This window comes from Bombus pascuorum, chromosome 2 (genome assembly GCF_905332965.1).
Source record: "Bombus pascuorum chromosome 2, iyBomPasc1.1, whole genome shotgun sequence".
NCBI lineage: Eukaryota > Metazoa > Arthropoda > Insecta > Hymenoptera > Apidae > Bombus > Bombus pascuorum.
Genome location: NC_083489.1, coordinates 10,382,336 through 10,399,202, shown reverse-complemented (window position 1 = coordinate 10,399,202; position 16,867 = coordinate 10,382,336). Strand labels below are relative to the sequence as shown.

The following is a 16,867-nucleotide window of genomic DNA, read 5'->3' as shown; positions in this document are numbered from 1 at the left end:
TTTGTTGTATGTCATAAAAATATTAAAAATCGATAACTTTCAAAGAAAAAATTAAATTGTTTAATTGCATTAATATTCCTTTTTTATATTTAACATCTTAATTTTTATGATTATTTAATTTTAGTGAATATAGTAATATATTAAATTTACTAAAACTACAGTCTATTGTTATAAATATCTAATAAAAGCATTTTCTGAAATGGAAATTCAACCGCAACTGACGTATCGTCGCAAGCCATGTATATTCGAAGACTTTAAAAAGTTTAATATTTCTGTACGACGCTTTGAACAACAATATTGTAGTATTTATAAAGCAAGATTAAAAGCATTAAAAGATCACCTTTTGCTAAAAGCAAAAATTAAATGGGGTAAATATTTTTATAGAAATTACATTTGTTATCATTTTAGGTTATATTTTTTGATATCTAATATTTTGCTGTAGGACACAATAAAATAGTTACTCTTGAACAACTTAGTGAAAGAAACGAAAATGATACTTGTATTATAATAGGCACTTTATACAAACATCAAGAGTTGAAACCATCGTTATTACGCGAACTTAGTACCGAACTTCAATTACAAACCCAACCAGCTAGAGCAAATTATGCATCATTTAAAGATATATTGTACTTGGAAGATGAAACATTACGTATTAAATTAGTTGATAATCATATAAATATTCAAGATGTAGTTACTGGTATTGTTTGTGCTGTATTGGGACATGAACTAAAGGATGGTGAACTTTCAGTAAATATCTTTTATATAATTTACAAAAATAATTAAAATCACAAAGACATACATAATGTAATTAAAGTAAAAATTGTAATTTAGATTTAGTTTGATGTTTTGTTTTTTTGATTTGATTGAGTTTTGCATTTTTTTTCTTTTATAAAATGTATTGATTCCAGGTAATAGATTGGTGTTTGCCAGGATGTTGTCCAAAATTATCAATATTTGATCGGCCACTAGAAACGCAAGGAAAGATTTTAATAATTTCAGGTCTAGATCTAGCAAATAATTTACAATCGTTAAGTACAGATTTATTATTTGAATGGATCACTGGAATGATTGGTTGTGAAGAAGCTCATAAAGATGTGGCATCTATTGTGTGTATTATTATAGCAGGTATTTAATGTGTATTAATAGTAAAAGTATTTGCAATAAATAACAATAATATTAACATAGGAAATAGTATAAGAGGATCTGTGGAGACCCACAATTATAAAAACTATTTTGAGACAAAAGCACATGATGTAGCGATATTTAAAGAGACTGCAAACATAACACATAAATTGGATAACTTTCTTCATCCTATCATACAATGTTGTCCCATAATATTAATGCCTGGAGAATTTGATCCAACGTGTCATACTTTACCTCAACAACCACTTCATCCATGCATTTTGCCACAATGTTTTAGGTAATGTAAAACATATGTGTATATGACAGAATATCATAATATTGCTAATATTCATATTATATAGGTTTAAAAGTTTTTATGGAGTTACTAATCCATGGATTGGTAGTATAAACTCTCGTATTGTAGCTGGATCCAGTGGTCAACCAATTACAGATATCATGAAAGTTGCTGGACTTGTTGATATTTCACCTTTAATGTGGTTAGAACGTACGTTACTTTGGCGACATTATGCACCAACTGCACCAGATACTATACCAGCTTATCCATCTAGCGAAATTGATCCATTTATTATAACTGAATGTCCTGATATATATTTTGTTGGTAATATGGATAAGTACGATACCAAATTATTCACAGGTAAATATATTCTTTGTTAATTTTTATTTCTATATTTATAGTGAAGAAATAGTCTTGGTAAAATAAAATATGTATTCACAGCAGATGAAGGACAAACAATACGATTAATTTGTATTCCAACATTTTCTAAAACACAAACAGGTGTGCTAGTTGATTTACAGGATTTAGAAACCTGGCCTATTTCTTTTGCTGTGAATTAATTTCTTAAAATATTTAATTGTTTTAAAACAATGACATTAGACAACGCAATATAATAATATTAGATAATGCAATATATAATAATATATTCACATAAGAAAATAATCAGTTTTCTAAAATAATCTTTCCATAATTTGTACATAGCAAATATATTACTTATTCTCCTAATAACACGATTTTATTTGTATACCTTTTTCATGTTTTTATGTAATCTTTACTTATAGAGATGAAAAGAAAAAGAACATGAAAATAAGTAAATAAGTAAAATATATCTTTATTTGCCTTTTACTTATACATAAATATATGAAAAAACAAATTATAATATATATTCACATAACAAATTATAATATATATATGCTATAAATAATTCATATTTGGTAACATTTATAGTATTCTTAAATGCTCGTACATATCTATTATAATATAAGTATTCTTAATTATTATGTTAACAGTATTTAATTCAATATATGGAACAATATACCATGCAATTCATAATTTCAAAACAATTAAATAAAATATTTTGTTATAATAATATTAATATTTCTTAATACTACACAACATATATATATAGTAACTACTAGAATATAATACTGCTTCATTTCATGAAAATAATAGTATTCTTTGGCACTGTATTTTCAATAATACTGCTAAAAGATATAAATAGAACTAAAATAAATGAGATTAGAATTAGATATGAATTTATTAATTCTTTGATCTATTATTTAATCAGATATATGAGGATAAATCTTGAATGAAAAGATTTACATAAAGTAAAATTTGACAGCTTTTTGATACTGCTGTTAATGTAAAATATTTGTTACTATTTCTGAGGCCTGCAGTGTTTTTAGAATTGTTTCTTTACGTGTATAAATAATTATTCCAATAAATATTGATATTTCTCTAACTACAGGATTTTGAAGGAATTGGAATATTCATATTTAGATAAATATTTATGTTCTTAGATGATTCTTGAGACTGAGAAACTTCTGACTGTGAATCTGTAGTTTTTTCTTCACTTCTTATTGCACATATCACATCTGTGAGAGCAACTATATAATTTTTTGCCAAAGTTAAGGTTTCAATTTTGGATAATCGTCTTTCCTTTGATACATGTGGAATTACCTCACGTAAAGACTACAAAATACAACCATTTATGGTTTTCTAGAAATAGATAATTTTTGTTATAAATTACTACAGTTATATCTACCTGAAAAGCATCATTTAAACTATGCATTCTCATTCTTTCTCTCTCATTACTTTCCAATCTTCTAAGAGTTCTTTGTCTAGGTGTTGTCCCTTTAGATGAATTTGATAACTTTAATCCAGCTTTTTTAGTTCGCTTATTGTTCTTGTTTACTGTTTTATTAGTCCGTGTTTGTTGTTTAGGCCATTTTCCCTTCCAGTTATTCCCATTCATCACTTTGGATGTCATTCAAAGATTCCCTTCTTAAAAGTGTCATATATTATTTATAGGATAAAATCACATTTTGATTAAATATTTTTTATTATTCCTTGTTAACGTTAAATAATTTAAATATTTAATTATGAAAATTATTTCACAAACAATATTTCAAGGTCAATGTATAAATAAATAAATATCCTTACTTTTATAGGAAAGAATAATATTTTTAGTATACAAATTAAATAAAAAATTGTAATATATAAAAGTAAGATTGAAATGTTATTTATATACTTACAAGTAAGATACTTTGTTTCACTATTAACAGATCAATGGAGAAATAAAGTATAGGGATAATAAATATGTCTAAATTTGTTAATATTCTTGAAACGCAAGTGTTTCGTTACGCTTTTTTTCGATATATTTGTAAGCAAAACAAGATTACAGTTATCTTATATTATGTGGTACATTTTCAAATATTTGAATCAACTGTACACTGCCGCGTGTACTTGTTGAGCCACGTTGGAATGACGACTGACGTAGCGATGCCGGGGTGCGGCCGAAACAACCTTCCACCCCCGGGAACTATGCGATCTACCTTGTGATCTTTTCTTAATAACTTTTTCGTAAAACGTTGTTTGTTTCTCATAAATTTTCATTTGTGTATATAAAATTAATTTACGATATAATATTTATTTGAAAATATTTCTGTTTTGAGTTGCTTGTACTAGCGCGGCGTTAACAGAAATAAAAATTAAATAATATTCTGCGAAATTGTAATTTTTTATTTACGATGTAACACAGATTATAAACTATAATTTTATGAAAATATGTGTAATCGGATATAGTAATGTTAAATCTTTTAATAATTTGCAAATTTTAGGATTGAAAAATTTGGGCAATGTGTAAAAATTATATTTGTGACATACACTTATTACACACATTCATAAAAGGTACTATATAGATGTGCGGCTACAGGTGGGCGTATGACGTAATTCGCCCACGCGGACATTTCTATAATCACACCACTACTCATGAAGGTAGCGTGAAATACAGTTAAACGTATTATATATGTTTGTTACATGTAATATATTAAATGTAAATTTTGTTGCTTGTAAAATAAAATATATTAAAAACTAAACAATAAATAGTCATTACCTTTGTTACTGAATTTATAATAAATTAATATCGGGTCATAAAGCATTTATAAATTATTAAAGTTTTAACAATATTACTAACAATTTTTTAAATGATACTTAAAAGATAAAACTTCTAGTGGTATTAAGTTAAATATAAATTAATCTTTATTATTTGTTTTATCTTTACATTTACCACAACAAGTGTTAGTTTGTTTTTCTAATTCAGATTCTTTGTAATTAGGAGTCCACGGTCCAAGACTAGCTGAAGCATAAAAATCCATAGGATATGGCTTATCATTATTAAAATTTATCATTTTTAAAGCAGCAGCTCCTTCATATGGTGTGAGAAAAGGTTTTTCAAAGGCTGTTCCCCAATCTATACTTAATCGTGGACATGCAATCTGTAATATAAGAATCATATAATGTACATTCATCATAATTATGAAAATATAATTAAGAGAATAAATTTTAGAGATATAAACAACCTGTATAAAAGCATCAACGCCTTTAAATAATTTAATTTTATCTGGAAATATTTCTGAGAGCAATATAATAACATTTTTCTTTCCCAATAAATTAATTCTAGTTTCCAAATTTTTCAAAACATTAAGATTTCCTTGTCTTCCTAAAGTACCAAGTATTAATCCAAATTTTCCAATCTCTTTTGCATGTTCAATTGCTGCTAATCTAGTTTTTAGCATTTGTTCGTGATCATAAAATTCTTCTGTCAATTTCTTCTCATAGGGATCATATCGAAATGCCCTTAATTTTGGATTAGCAATCATTGCTGCTTCTAAGTGAAACCTACCATCTCCTACATAGATAACTACATCAGCGCATCGAATCTGTGGTGCAGTACAACCTAAAATCTTGAAGCAATAATATGATTTATTTATAATGTAAAGATTACAATACACACAAAAGGATATATATGTAATTTGAGTTTAGCCTAATAAGATATATAAATATCAATACCTCGCCAGGACTTAATGGTTTACTTTGTGGGGTAGATACTTCATAACCATTTTTTCTCATCTCCATTGCAATTGCTTGTAATGTGCCAGCAAATTGTATAGTACTTACAAGTCCAATTTTTGTTGTAATTGATAATGTAGCTTGTAAGCATTCAATACAATGTGAAGTATCAATTTTTATGTTAACAAATATATAAAGTACTTTAATACCAACAGTCTGATCAATTGGTATTAAGCAAGAATGACCATAATGAATTAAAAAATCTGCACCTAATGCTTTTGCAGTATAATCATCTATACAACATGCTCCTGTATCAATTATATTAGTTTTTATTTAGAATTATATGTACTTATACAATATATATTTAAATTATGTATTTTAACAATTAAAGAGTACATAGAAAACTTACAATTAAATAATCTTTTTATTATTACACAACAATAAAATTCCTTACCATAAGTAACATCTCCCATTATAATAGTTTCTGCATCTGTAAAATCTTCAATAATATCAGCTATAGTTGTAGCATACATTAGAAGTCCTTCAGGCATTTGTAATGCAACTCTTTTAGCTTTGACTTCCTTAATTCTCCAAACTGATTTGTGTATTTCAAAATTGTAATTACAGGGTAACACAGCAATTGCTGCATTTAACAATGGATCGTTTAAAATTTCTTCAGGTATTTTATTTATTTTAACTGGAGCTTTAAATACCTTACGAACAGGTTTTGCTTTAATTATCACAACAGAATCAGATTTCTCGCTCATAATTGTAATTTCTTTTAATAATTTTATTAACCTAAAATTTATATCTACGTTCCTGTTAAAAAATTTTTAATATAAGGATATATTATATGAATATGATTCATTTATTTCGTATACAATATATAGAATTCATAATGTACAATCTTATTCTTCATTCATTTCGGTAGAAATTTACGCTACCTATTATTAAAATTTTACTTCTATCAAAAACTAAAAACGAAAGGTTATAATTTAGTCTAACCTTTTAAATTGAACGAACCCACAATGAACTTAGACATGACAACTGAGAACGACGCCCTCTACTTTAAATGTATACTTTATGAATAAAAATATTTTGTCTTTTTCAATTTGCAACAAATGAAAATAGAAGTTTTATAAAAATAATAAAAAAATAATAATCACAATTACTATTATTTTGAATATTAAATGATATTATATTTCATGTTTACATAACTACTACTTACTTTAAAACAAATTATTAATCAATATGTTATTCATATAACTATTATAAAACTTTTTTTTATATATTACTGAATCATCAAAATTTTGATATAAATTTTTTATTTCCTTTAATAAAATTATAGTAAATTTTTCATTGTATCAGAAAAAAATGTTTTTAAGGTCCCACCGAGATTTGAACTCGGATCGCTGGATTCAAAGTCCAGAGTGCTAACCATTACACCATGGGACCAGTTGTACTAAACGCTTTTATTTTTTAAGATTTTAATATCTAATTAATTATCTTAATATCTATAAATGTATTAAATTATATGATTTTGTTAAGCTGTTTGTTGTACTAACAATTAAAGGATTGTAAATTATATTTCATTATACGTATTACATTATATTAAGAGAAATATAATGGGTTACTGTAGATATTATACTTATTTATTGTTGTCTGTTATACTTCTATATATATGTATAGTTCAATTTAAAAATTCTTGTAATTGTATGCAGTTATCATAATACAATACATAATCTTCCAAATTAGCAGTTTATAAATTTTTAATAAAAACTTGTAATTACAAAACTCTTTCTAGTTATATTTATCTTAATTAAATATTTTTGATAAGATACGTATTATAAAATATATATATAAGTTTGTTTACATAAAAATCTTGTACATCAAGAATGAAAAGAATACGTTAAGATAATAGTAAGCAAAAGAACAAGAGAAAAAATCTAATATTGTTACATAGTAAAATTATTTTAAATTTATTTTTATAATAGAACATTTGAATATAACTATTTATTATTTAGTTATTATTTAGAAATAATACTAATTTTAGCAAAAAATATTTGGGAAAGGATTAAAAGAGAATAAGGTATTATTTTTCTAAAATTACTTTTTATTTATTCGGTAACATTAATTGTGCACCTATTATATTATTCATATTTATTACATTGGATTAAATTATACATATAATCTTTACACCTAACATTATAGATATAATTTTTGCAAAATTTTTTTGTATTTAATTGCGATCAAATAAAACATTATATGTTATATTTATAATTGCCATCATATATATATATATATATATGTTGTATTTAAGTACCATTAAATCTATCATGTACATTATATACTGCTACAACATATGTATGATAGTAGAAATAAGAAAGGATTATCAAATCGTTGTTACAATTTATTAAATAGTCAAACATACACATAATATTGCACTAATCAAAATGTTACAACTTAGGGCGATCGTTTAGTCAGAATACATTCATATTAGTGTGTAGCATTGGAGATAGAAAGAGAGCAATAAAGCAATAGATAGAATAGAGGGGCAAGAATAGAACTGGGTTTGGCAAGCGTGGTGATTTTACACCTACCTTTTAACCGGACCGTGGCCGATTGTATTGTATTCGGTTTACGATACGTATCATGCTTGGCCCAGGTGGTTTCCCTAAGAAAAGTGTATTTCTATTTTACATACTATTGCAACACTTCATCATCGCTGTGACAAAGTTATTTAACAACATTCTATACCGAAGCTAGTTTCCAATAGATTGTAGACATCAAAAATATGAGATTACAGATAGTTGTGATATGTGTGTCGTAAAATTAGAACGTGTTACGATCTACTAGATTTTCTCAGTTTCTGCAGTCATGCATTTTTTCAAGAAGTAATACATTTTTTAAGAATGACTTAAATAGATCGCGATCACACCATTGAAGAGTTTCAATGCGCGATGCTGAATATCATATTATGTTGGATATGTTGGCTGTTTTGGGCGGGTCTTCCGACACTTACAGCCTATCCTGTATCATCTTCTATACGGACAGGTACGTTAATTGCATATTTGAATATTTATTTTGATAACATGTTGCTAGTGAGAGGTTATTTTGCTTATAATAGATTTGCCATACTCCTATGCCTCATCAAAATGGGAACGATACTGGATACAATATACCCTTGGTCTTTTAAGCGTTACTGCTACAGCATTTACCTTAGTTGGTTGTCTTTGTTGTCGAAGACCTAGGAGACCTAAGGGATTTCAGGTAATTTACTGTCATTTATTATGTTATTTATAACAAATGAAATTCCTTACCGAGGTTACTTATTGTCTAAGAATAATGACTTATATGTTACTAATTGTAGGACAAAACAGGAAAGTGCAATCAGGTAAAATTAATGCTACAAATTTTTTGAATGACAAAATGTAAATATAGTTTTATTAGAAAATCATATTAAGAATCAGCAAGAGTTGTAATTAATCCTTTCTGTTTAAGTATTCAAAGCATGATAGCGATGTGAATTTAAACAAAAGATTGTTTTAGCATTAAACACTATTTGTTTATTCTACATGTTCAGATATATTGTTGATCATAAAATTATAACAGTTCATATAATTCTTACAAAAGCTTTCTACTTATGAATGTAGAAAAAATCATTAATATTCATTACATTTAAATATATTGTAAAACAATCATGTTATTTTATATATAAAGAAAGCAATAAATGTATCATGTCTGTTATTTTTCTTTCAATATTTAGATATAGCTGCATGTGTATCATTTGCAAGTAATTGTAGTATGTAATATAATTTAATATATTTTAATTTTTTATGAAAAGATTTAGAAAATATAATTGTGGTTTTATGTTATAGGAATTCAAAGATGGGAACAATATTGGTCAGGAATCAGTATTTGAACATTCTCTCGAAGGTTTAGAATTGAATGTTCCACATGTGTTAGTTGCTTCAGAGAGAGTACAGTTTGAACCTTTGCCTGTAGAACATATTATATCTGGACCTAGAAATATTGCAAAACCTAAACCATTACCTTTATCAACGTCTTTTTTTGAAGAACATGATTCTGATTCTAATACTCTCCCAGAACATTGTCACGAGTGGTTTGATGCACAGGACTTATGTGTACCCAGAGAAAAATTGAAGTATTTAAGAGAAATAGGTCATGGTTGGTTTGGAAAAGTTGTTGAAGGTCGTGCAGATTTAGAAGGACGCAGGAGAACTTCAAAAAATGGTGGTGTTATTGTGAGAATTCTTACGGAAGAAGCTACTATGAAGGAAAAAGCCTGGTTTCTTGGAGAGGCTACTCCATATTTGAAGCTACATCATCAAAATATCTTAACTTTATTAGGATTTTGTTTAGAAACTGATCCATATTTGTTACTATTTGAGTCATGTTCAGTAGGTGACCTCAAAGGTTTTTTATTATCAAATCATGATAAAAAATCTCAAGAAGCACTTAATAAAGAAAACATCCCAATTCGGATGGCACTGGATATTGCTGCTGGATTGAAACATATGCATAGTCATGGATTTGTACATACAGATTTATCTGCCAGAAATTGTTTAGTGGCATCAGACCTATCAGCAAAATTAGGAGATTATGGAACTGGTGTAGAGAAATATCCTGAAGATTATTATGTAGTTGGAGATCGTGCATTACCTATTAGATGGTCAGCACCAGAAAGTGTAGAATGTACTGATACTACTATCGAAACTAGAGAAATTACATCTCAAGCAAATATGTGGAGTTATGCTATTTTTCTTTGGGAAATTATTACATGGGGAAATAAACCATACCATGATAAGAGTGATGAACAAGTAATTCAAATGCTCTTACCTTTAAGAACTGATCTTTTATCAAATGGTATACAAGTATTGCAAACATACCTAGAAAATTGTCCATCAAATATATATCAAGCAATTCATTTATGTTTGAATTTAAATCCACAGAAAAGACCAAATTTGGATGAGGTAAAGCAACTTCTTTTAAATGAATATACAGAATATTTGGATTTTGAACAAAGGTGGGAGAATCTACGAGTTAATACTAAACATGTTCGAAGTGCTAGTTTACAAGATCTTCGAGGAAGTATAGATTCAGATTATTGGACCACTATTGTCGACGATACACCTCGACAGTCGTCATTTCGGCTCGGACCTGGTGAACTAGTAAAAAACGTACCAAATTTTAAAAATATTATTCATCATGAATCTAGTTCTGAAACTGAAGAAGAAAGTTGGAAAGGACGAATTGAACAAGGAGTTTACACTGAAAAAGTAAAACAAAAATCTAAATCTGTTACTGATTTAATGGTACTTGTACATATCGATTTTGATTCTGATGCAGAATTATCAATGGGAGCTCAAATGTCAGAAAAATATGGGAAAAAGAAATTGCCCGCTACCGGCAGTGATAGCGATCTTAGACATAGCATTCATGCAGATGAATTTGACGAAGCGTTAAGAAAATTACGGGATCCTTTGCCAAATAATACTTGTAATAAAATCAGGATGTTAGACATTTCAGAAAGGCCAAAATTACTGACATTAACTATGGATCAAACTCAAACTCCGATTTTGAGATTATCTTTAAATGATCAAGCATCTGACACTAGATCTGTTGCAAGTGCAAGTACAGAAGCATGCAGTGAAAAACATGTATTAAGACTTCTGTCAAAAGGGGATCCTAATTTTCCTCTTCTACGTTATGTACCTGATGATACACCTTCTTGTGAAATGTTAGAAGAAAACAATAAATCTCAATCTAATGATCCATTTAAGTATGAAAACAGCGACAATACTTGTTTTCCTAATAATTTCTCAGTTAGTTTTGGGACTGATGAAAGCAATTTAGTTGATGTTGCACTTTGGAATCATGCATTAGATTCTGCTTTAGAAAAGAAAGTACCTGGTTTCTTAGATGAAGGTGAATTTAATGAATATATAGAATCTTCGTCTAAACAAGAAAATAATACCACACCAAAATTAACTGTAACTATTGAATCTACATCAGATACTTTACAATCTCAGAAACACTCTATGTATAATGCAAGTGATAAATTTCCTAATGAAGAAGATATAGACATAAACCGAAGATGTTTACCAAATGAAGATGAAGAAGAAAGAAAACAATTATCTACACCTGATGATGAGCAAAGTTCTGATTCTGGATTTAGAGATAAAGAATCCTGTGAAGAAGAAGAGAATGTTTATGCTTTAATTCCTTCCACCTCTACTAATGATTCTACAGCGAATATACCAATATATACTGAAGAAGAACAGTTACAGATCTTATTTGAACTTGATACTATTCTTGATGCAGAGTACTATGCAACACTTCCTGATTCTGGAAAAATGACAGAAAACTTAACTTCAATTAATTATACAGAAAATAAAATTCTTTCTACAAATGAAGATGAATCTGATTCTATTCATACTATAGATACTGTAGTTGAAATAGAGAATAATGAAAATTGTACCCCTAATATTAGTTTGGTAGAAACTGACATAAAATTAGTATCAGAAGATAAACAAGAAATACAGGCAGAAAATATAATTGATATTAAGAAAAATATGGAATTAAAACATTTAAGTGATACCAATTTTTCTTCTCAAGAAACAGATTTGGAACAACATAATATACAAACAGATATTAAGTATTTCAAAGAACAAGGTGAATTAAAACAATATTTACAAAATAAGGATGAAAATGAAATTGAGATTAAAAATAGAAATGAAATTGGAATTAGTAATGACAATGATAATGTAATTATTAATGCAAATGAACATGAGGACAAAAATAAAATTGAAAATAAAAGCAAATACGAAAATGATATTAAAAATAGAGAAGAAAATGAAAATATAAATTCAAATAAATTTGAAGATGAAAATGATAAGGAAAATAAAAATCAAATTGAAAGTAAAAATGATAAAAAAAATGAAAATGAAAATAAACATGAAAATAATATTGAAAATAATGATGAAAGAGAAACTAGAAATAAAATTGAAAATGAAAAAGAAATAGAAAAGATATATGAAAGTGACAATGAAAAAGAAGTAGGGAAAATAAATGAAAATGAAATTGAAGATGAAGATAGTTCTACAATGAGTTTACACAGTGATAATTCTTATGTATCATTTGATATAGAAGAAGAGTTTGTAACAGCAATTCGAAATGAACTTAGAGAGAAATTACCTTGTGCTCAGATGTCTGTTGTAGAACCATTAGAAGCTCATGATGATGATAATCCATCTATATCTAGTGATATAGATAGTAAACATTGGGATGATGATGATAGCGAAGAATCTTCTAATCAAGGTAGTGGAGGAGTGGGTATTTCAATAAGGTACTGTTTTATTTTCCAACAATATAATATAAAATTATTTAACCCTTTGCGGACGGGACGATTCGTAGTCAACCGTACCATGGGGCCCAGCTGCTGCCGCGATAGTCATTTAAAATTACCAGCGCACATTTCTGCTTAGACGCGCTTTTCGTTCATAGATGTCAAATTCTAGACATATGTACATGCACAGATTCTCCACGGGATAAATAGAAAGACACATATGAATCTTTTGGTTCTATCAGTTGTTTTCACCGAACGCGTATATGAGTTTCTCGCTCATAGCGACGCGTTTACGTGGGACACATATGAGTCATTCGGCTTTATCAGTTGTTTTCGCCAAACGCATATATGAGTTCCTCGGCCAAATTGATGGCTTACGCAGAACGCACATATGCGGCGGTAGTCCGCAAAGGGTTAATAATGATTATAATTTATTCATTATTCAATACCAAACTTAAAAGTCTATTATTATATTTAGGTATAATGTATATGATTCACCACTTAGTCCAATCCAAGAAGAACGTGAAAGTACTCTTACCTCGGAGTCTTTAATATCAAATTCTAGGGATACATCAATCGCTTCAAAAGAATCTGTTACTTCGGATGATGTATTATTAGTTGATACTCGAACAAATAAAATGATTTTGTTAGAAGGACTAGGAGAAAAACTACAAGATGATGAACGAGATACAACCAATGGAGACTTATCTGAAGAAGAAAATCTGGATTATAATTGTTCGGTAGTTCGTTCTCGTGATGATAAGTCGCACATTATGATTGCTAGTGGTGGGGCACCTTTACCAAGTCCAGAGGAGGAATCTAAATGGCAACAATTGCCTTCATCTTTTCCATTGCCATTACCTTTACCATTAGAAGATGATTTAATGTCAACAAGTTTTGGAACAGAGCACGGGTGGGTTAGTCAGGATGAAGATGATGAAGAAGAGGAGGAAGATGACGAAGAAGAGGATGAAAATAATAGCTCCAGCTCTGGTGAATTTGTATGGAAAGTAGGTCCATTATAAATAAATAATCAAATATATATGAATTTATTTTTTATATATGTAATAATTTCGTATTATTTTACAGAGGTATAATGAACCGCATGTCGAGCAAATGCAAATTCGAAGTTGTTTAAGTAATAATGAAGGAGAAATACTAGATGCTGATATCGAGGATGAAATGGATGCAGAAGAAGAAGGGGAGGATGAAGAGGAAGAAGGTGGAGAAGAAGGAGGAGAAGAAGAAGAAGAGGAAGAAGAAGAATTTACACCATCAGCTTGGAATGCAACATTAGCGCCTCATCGTTCTGCACTAAGATCTCCAGATAAAACATTAAAATCTAGTGTAAGTTTTATAACTTACTATACATTTTCTATTTATATAGAAATATAGAAATATAGAATATATTATATACTATACAGTTTAAATATAATGTAAATATTTATATCTTTCTATATTTGCTTTTGCTGCTAGGATGAATTGGTAGGTATTCCTTATTTAGCAACATTTTCTTTATATATATATTACGTATATTAGATTACGTTTATATAATGTAATATAAATTTTATTAGATTTATAATGTATGGTCTATTCAGGATCAAAAAAAGAGTGTGTGGTTTAAGAAACAGCGCTATCACTGTGTATACGAATACCCGAAGGAAACACTGGCTACAGAAACTCAAGGAGAACCAACCACTACTTGGGAACCAACTTCATATAGTGGTAAATTTTAAATATCTTAAAGTACAAATAAATTATATTAGAAGTTGGAAATTTATATATAAGAAAATAATTGGAAAATTATCTATGACGTATATAATTTTTCTCTAATTTTAGATTGGGAGGAAATGATAGACGAACCACGATTAGATCTGTATCCCCTTGATTATGATGATACCAATCATACTGGTATGATCTGGTATTATATGCATTATATATATATTTATTTTTTTTAGTTAGCTAATATAACATGTGTGAAATATTTATGAATTTATATTTTACCTTGTATCATCAAACTTATTTTGGTTATAGGACATGAAGAGTTTTTCGTAAGCAGTTCAAATCGTCCGTTTCAGTTTCAAACTAGCGAGAGTAAATATGTTAGTCAATTCTTTCCTGGTGCGTCTACGTCAGTGATTGAAGAACGAGACGAAATAGATGGTGATGAACAAGGAGTATCACAAAACGGAATAGACTTGTTAAATGATTGTAGTCAAAGTCAACAATATCAATTAGGAGAATTAAGGCATACTAGAGATCGTTTAAAATTGAATTTATCTACAACTGGCTCACCCTTTGTTTCTAATAAACAAACAAAAGAGGATAATGTAGAACAGTTGCATGATAAAGAAAACATGTCAGAATTCTTGCAAAGTATAGACTTTACACAGGACCAACATATTCTATCAAACTCCTTGAATTACAATACGTTACCAACGGTGCCTCCCAAAGACATTCAACAAAAAAAGAGTCTTGATCCGACTTCTTCAAAAAGTGCCCAATGTGATAGTCAAGAAAAAATTGAGCCTATTGACAAGTGTAGTGTTTTGACTCAGAACTAATGTGTTTCGAAGACGATAGTAAAATGTTAAAAAAAAATAATTTAGCTGAAGTCCGTCCGAACTAATTTCGTTGCAAAAGTATAGTGATTACTCAACGATTTCACTATTAAATGAATCTCGAATTATTGTACATAAGATGTAGCAAATTTGTATTGTGGCTGAGATTCAATCGATTGTCTATAGTATTATATTAAATTTTTGTTTGTTGTATAGAAACATTAACATAAATAGAGCTTAATACTGATATAATTTTTTATACAATTAGCTTCATGTGACGATAAAGAAACGTAAATATTAATTGAATCAAATAGCAGACAATCGATTTTTAAAAGCTACATCAAAACTAATGAATAATTTCATTTCATATCTGTAAATATTTATTAAAAGTTGTTCAGTACGTAATCGTTATGAAAGAAGTAAAATTTGTGTAAGTTAATGTTATTACTTTCATTGATGATATATGATAATTATTCATATTGATTTTTAATTATTGTTATCTTTAAATACGGTATCTTTCTTGATATTATATTAAAATTATATTAGTAAAAAACAGCTCTCTACTCTAAAAGTATTATAGTGTCAATCAAGGGACGGTACTATAATTAAGTCTCAACCTTTAGCTAAACGTGTACAGTAACTGATTCACAAATAATTCTTTTTAAATGTACGTTGTACTGTTACTTTTACTAGAACTGTGATGGGCACAATTTGTGCACTTTTATTTCAATTAATTTGATGAATCAAATTAGTAAAACTGCAGATAAAGTAGCACAGAGAATATGCTGCCGTACTTTCCTGCATACTATTTTCCATACTTTTAAATATTTTTGAGCACCTCTCATAGCTTTTTTAACCATTTTTAATATTTAGATAATTTTTTACAGAAGAATAATATTGCGCGAGACATAAGTGCACAAGAAAGAGATTGTTTATTATGAATATGGTATTAACTATTAAATTCACAATATGCAAGTATTTATTTGAGTATAAAAATGAAAACCAACAAAGATATGTTAGTAATTGTTAATTATTAATATTATACAATTTTTGGGAAATATCGTTCAAAGTTTCCAATGTTACTACAACAAAAATAAATCATAACATAGCGGCAGAATAGATTAGATTAATAAAAAATATTAAAAAATACAAATAATACCAATATACTTGATATTTGCACCGATATATAATTTCATTAACATATGTGAAATCGAAAACGTACATGTTATAACTACTATTAATAGCACTGCGATTATTATGCAGTTTTACTACCATTACAATTACTATTACTATTATCACTATTGATAATGCTAACTCCATGCTCATTATAATACATAGGATATTAATAGAGAACGATTAATATATTGTTATACAAAGCAGACATTGATTTAAACAGAATATGTGTTTCATTGTTATTATTTCCTATACCGTTATAACACATACATTTAC

At 28.0% G+C, this 16,867-nt stretch overlaps 4 protein-coding genes and 1 non-coding gene across 10 annotated transcripts; 2 read left to right on the top strand and 3 right to left on the bottom strand.

Moving 5' to 3' along the window:
* The first annotated feature begins 48 nt into the window (after positions 1-48).
* Positions 49-4,917, top strand: LOC132916447 (DNA polymerase delta subunit 2-like). Of its 4 annotated transcripts, XR_009660098.1 has the most exons (7): positions 49-368; positions 443-747; positions 909-1,125; positions 1,186-1,420; positions 1,485-1,777; positions 4,258-4,414; positions 4,755-4,917. XR_009660098.1 is itself a non-coding variant. In XM_060976475.1 (6 exons), the coding sequence occupies exons 1-6, from the start codon at positions 200-202 to the stop codon at positions 4,281-4,283; spliced, it is 1,245 nt and encodes a 414-aa protein (XP_060832458.1). In that variant the 5' UTR covers positions 49-199; the 3' UTR covers positions 4,284-4,562. The 4 variants fall into 4 exon arrangements, 3 of the variants coding, with proteins under 3 accessions (XP_060832458.1, XP_060832457.1, XP_060832456.1); XM_060976475.1 differs by lacking the exon at positions 4,755-4,917 and having other exon boundaries at positions 4,258-4,562; XM_060976474.1 differs by lacking the exons at positions 4,258-4,414; positions 4,755-4,917 and adding an exon at positions 1,859-2,162 and having other exon boundaries at positions 512-747.
* On the bottom strand, positions 2,562-4,016 carry LOC132916452 (protein dimmed-like). Its single transcript, XM_060976482.1, has 3 exons — positions 3,673-4,016; positions 3,183-3,421; positions 2,562-3,109 (listed from the first exon to the last, which is right to left on the bottom strand). The coding sequence occupies exons 2-3, from the start codon at positions 3,405-3,407 to the stop codon at positions 2,876-2,878; spliced, it is 459 nt and encodes a 152-aa protein (XP_060832465.1). The 5' UTR covers positions 3,408-3,421; positions 3,673-4,016; the 3' UTR covers positions 2,562-2,875.
* Positions 4,656-6,543, bottom strand: LOC132916448 (2-(3-amino-3-carboxypropyl)histidine synthase subunit 1). The gene is made up of 4 exons (XM_060976476.1): positions 5,943-6,543; positions 5,489-5,796; positions 4,999-5,382; positions 4,656-4,914 (listed from the first exon to the last, which is right to left on the bottom strand). The coding sequence occupies exons 1-4, from the start codon at positions 6,253-6,255 to the stop codon at positions 4,672-4,674; spliced, it is 1,248 nt and encodes a 415-aa protein (XP_060832459.1). The 5' UTR covers positions 6,256-6,543; the 3' UTR covers positions 4,656-4,671.
* Positions 6,544-6,871: 328 nt separating this feature from the next.
* Positions 6,872-6,943, bottom strand: Trnaq-uug (transfer RNA glutamine (anticodon UUG)). Its single transcript has one exon. It is a non-coding gene; the product is annotated as a tRNA-Gln (tRNA).
* Positions 6,944-7,806: 863 nt separating this feature from the next.
* LOC132916440 (putative leucine-rich repeat-containing protein DDB_G0290503) lies at positions 7,807-16,816 on the top strand. 3 transcript variants are annotated; one of them, XM_060976452.1, is made up of 9 exons: positions 7,807-8,542; positions 8,616-8,758; positions 8,859-8,882; positions 9,367-12,857; positions 13,336-13,867; positions 13,947-14,204; positions 14,432-14,582; positions 14,697-14,768; positions 14,892-16,816. In XM_060976452.1, exons 1-9 carry the CDS (start codon positions 8,449-8,451, stop codon positions 15,419-15,421), a joined length of 5,295 nt encoding a protein of 1,764 aa, XP_060832435.1. In that variant the 5' UTR covers positions 7,807-8,448; the 3' UTR covers positions 15,422-16,816. The 3 variants fall into 3 exon arrangements, with proteins under 3 accessions (XP_060832435.1, XP_060832437.1, XP_060832436.1); XM_060976453.1 differs by having other exon boundaries at positions 7,810-8,542; positions 14,456-14,582; XM_060976454.1 differs by lacking the exon at positions 8,859-8,882.
* Positions 16,817-16,867: the final 51 nt, after the last annotated feature.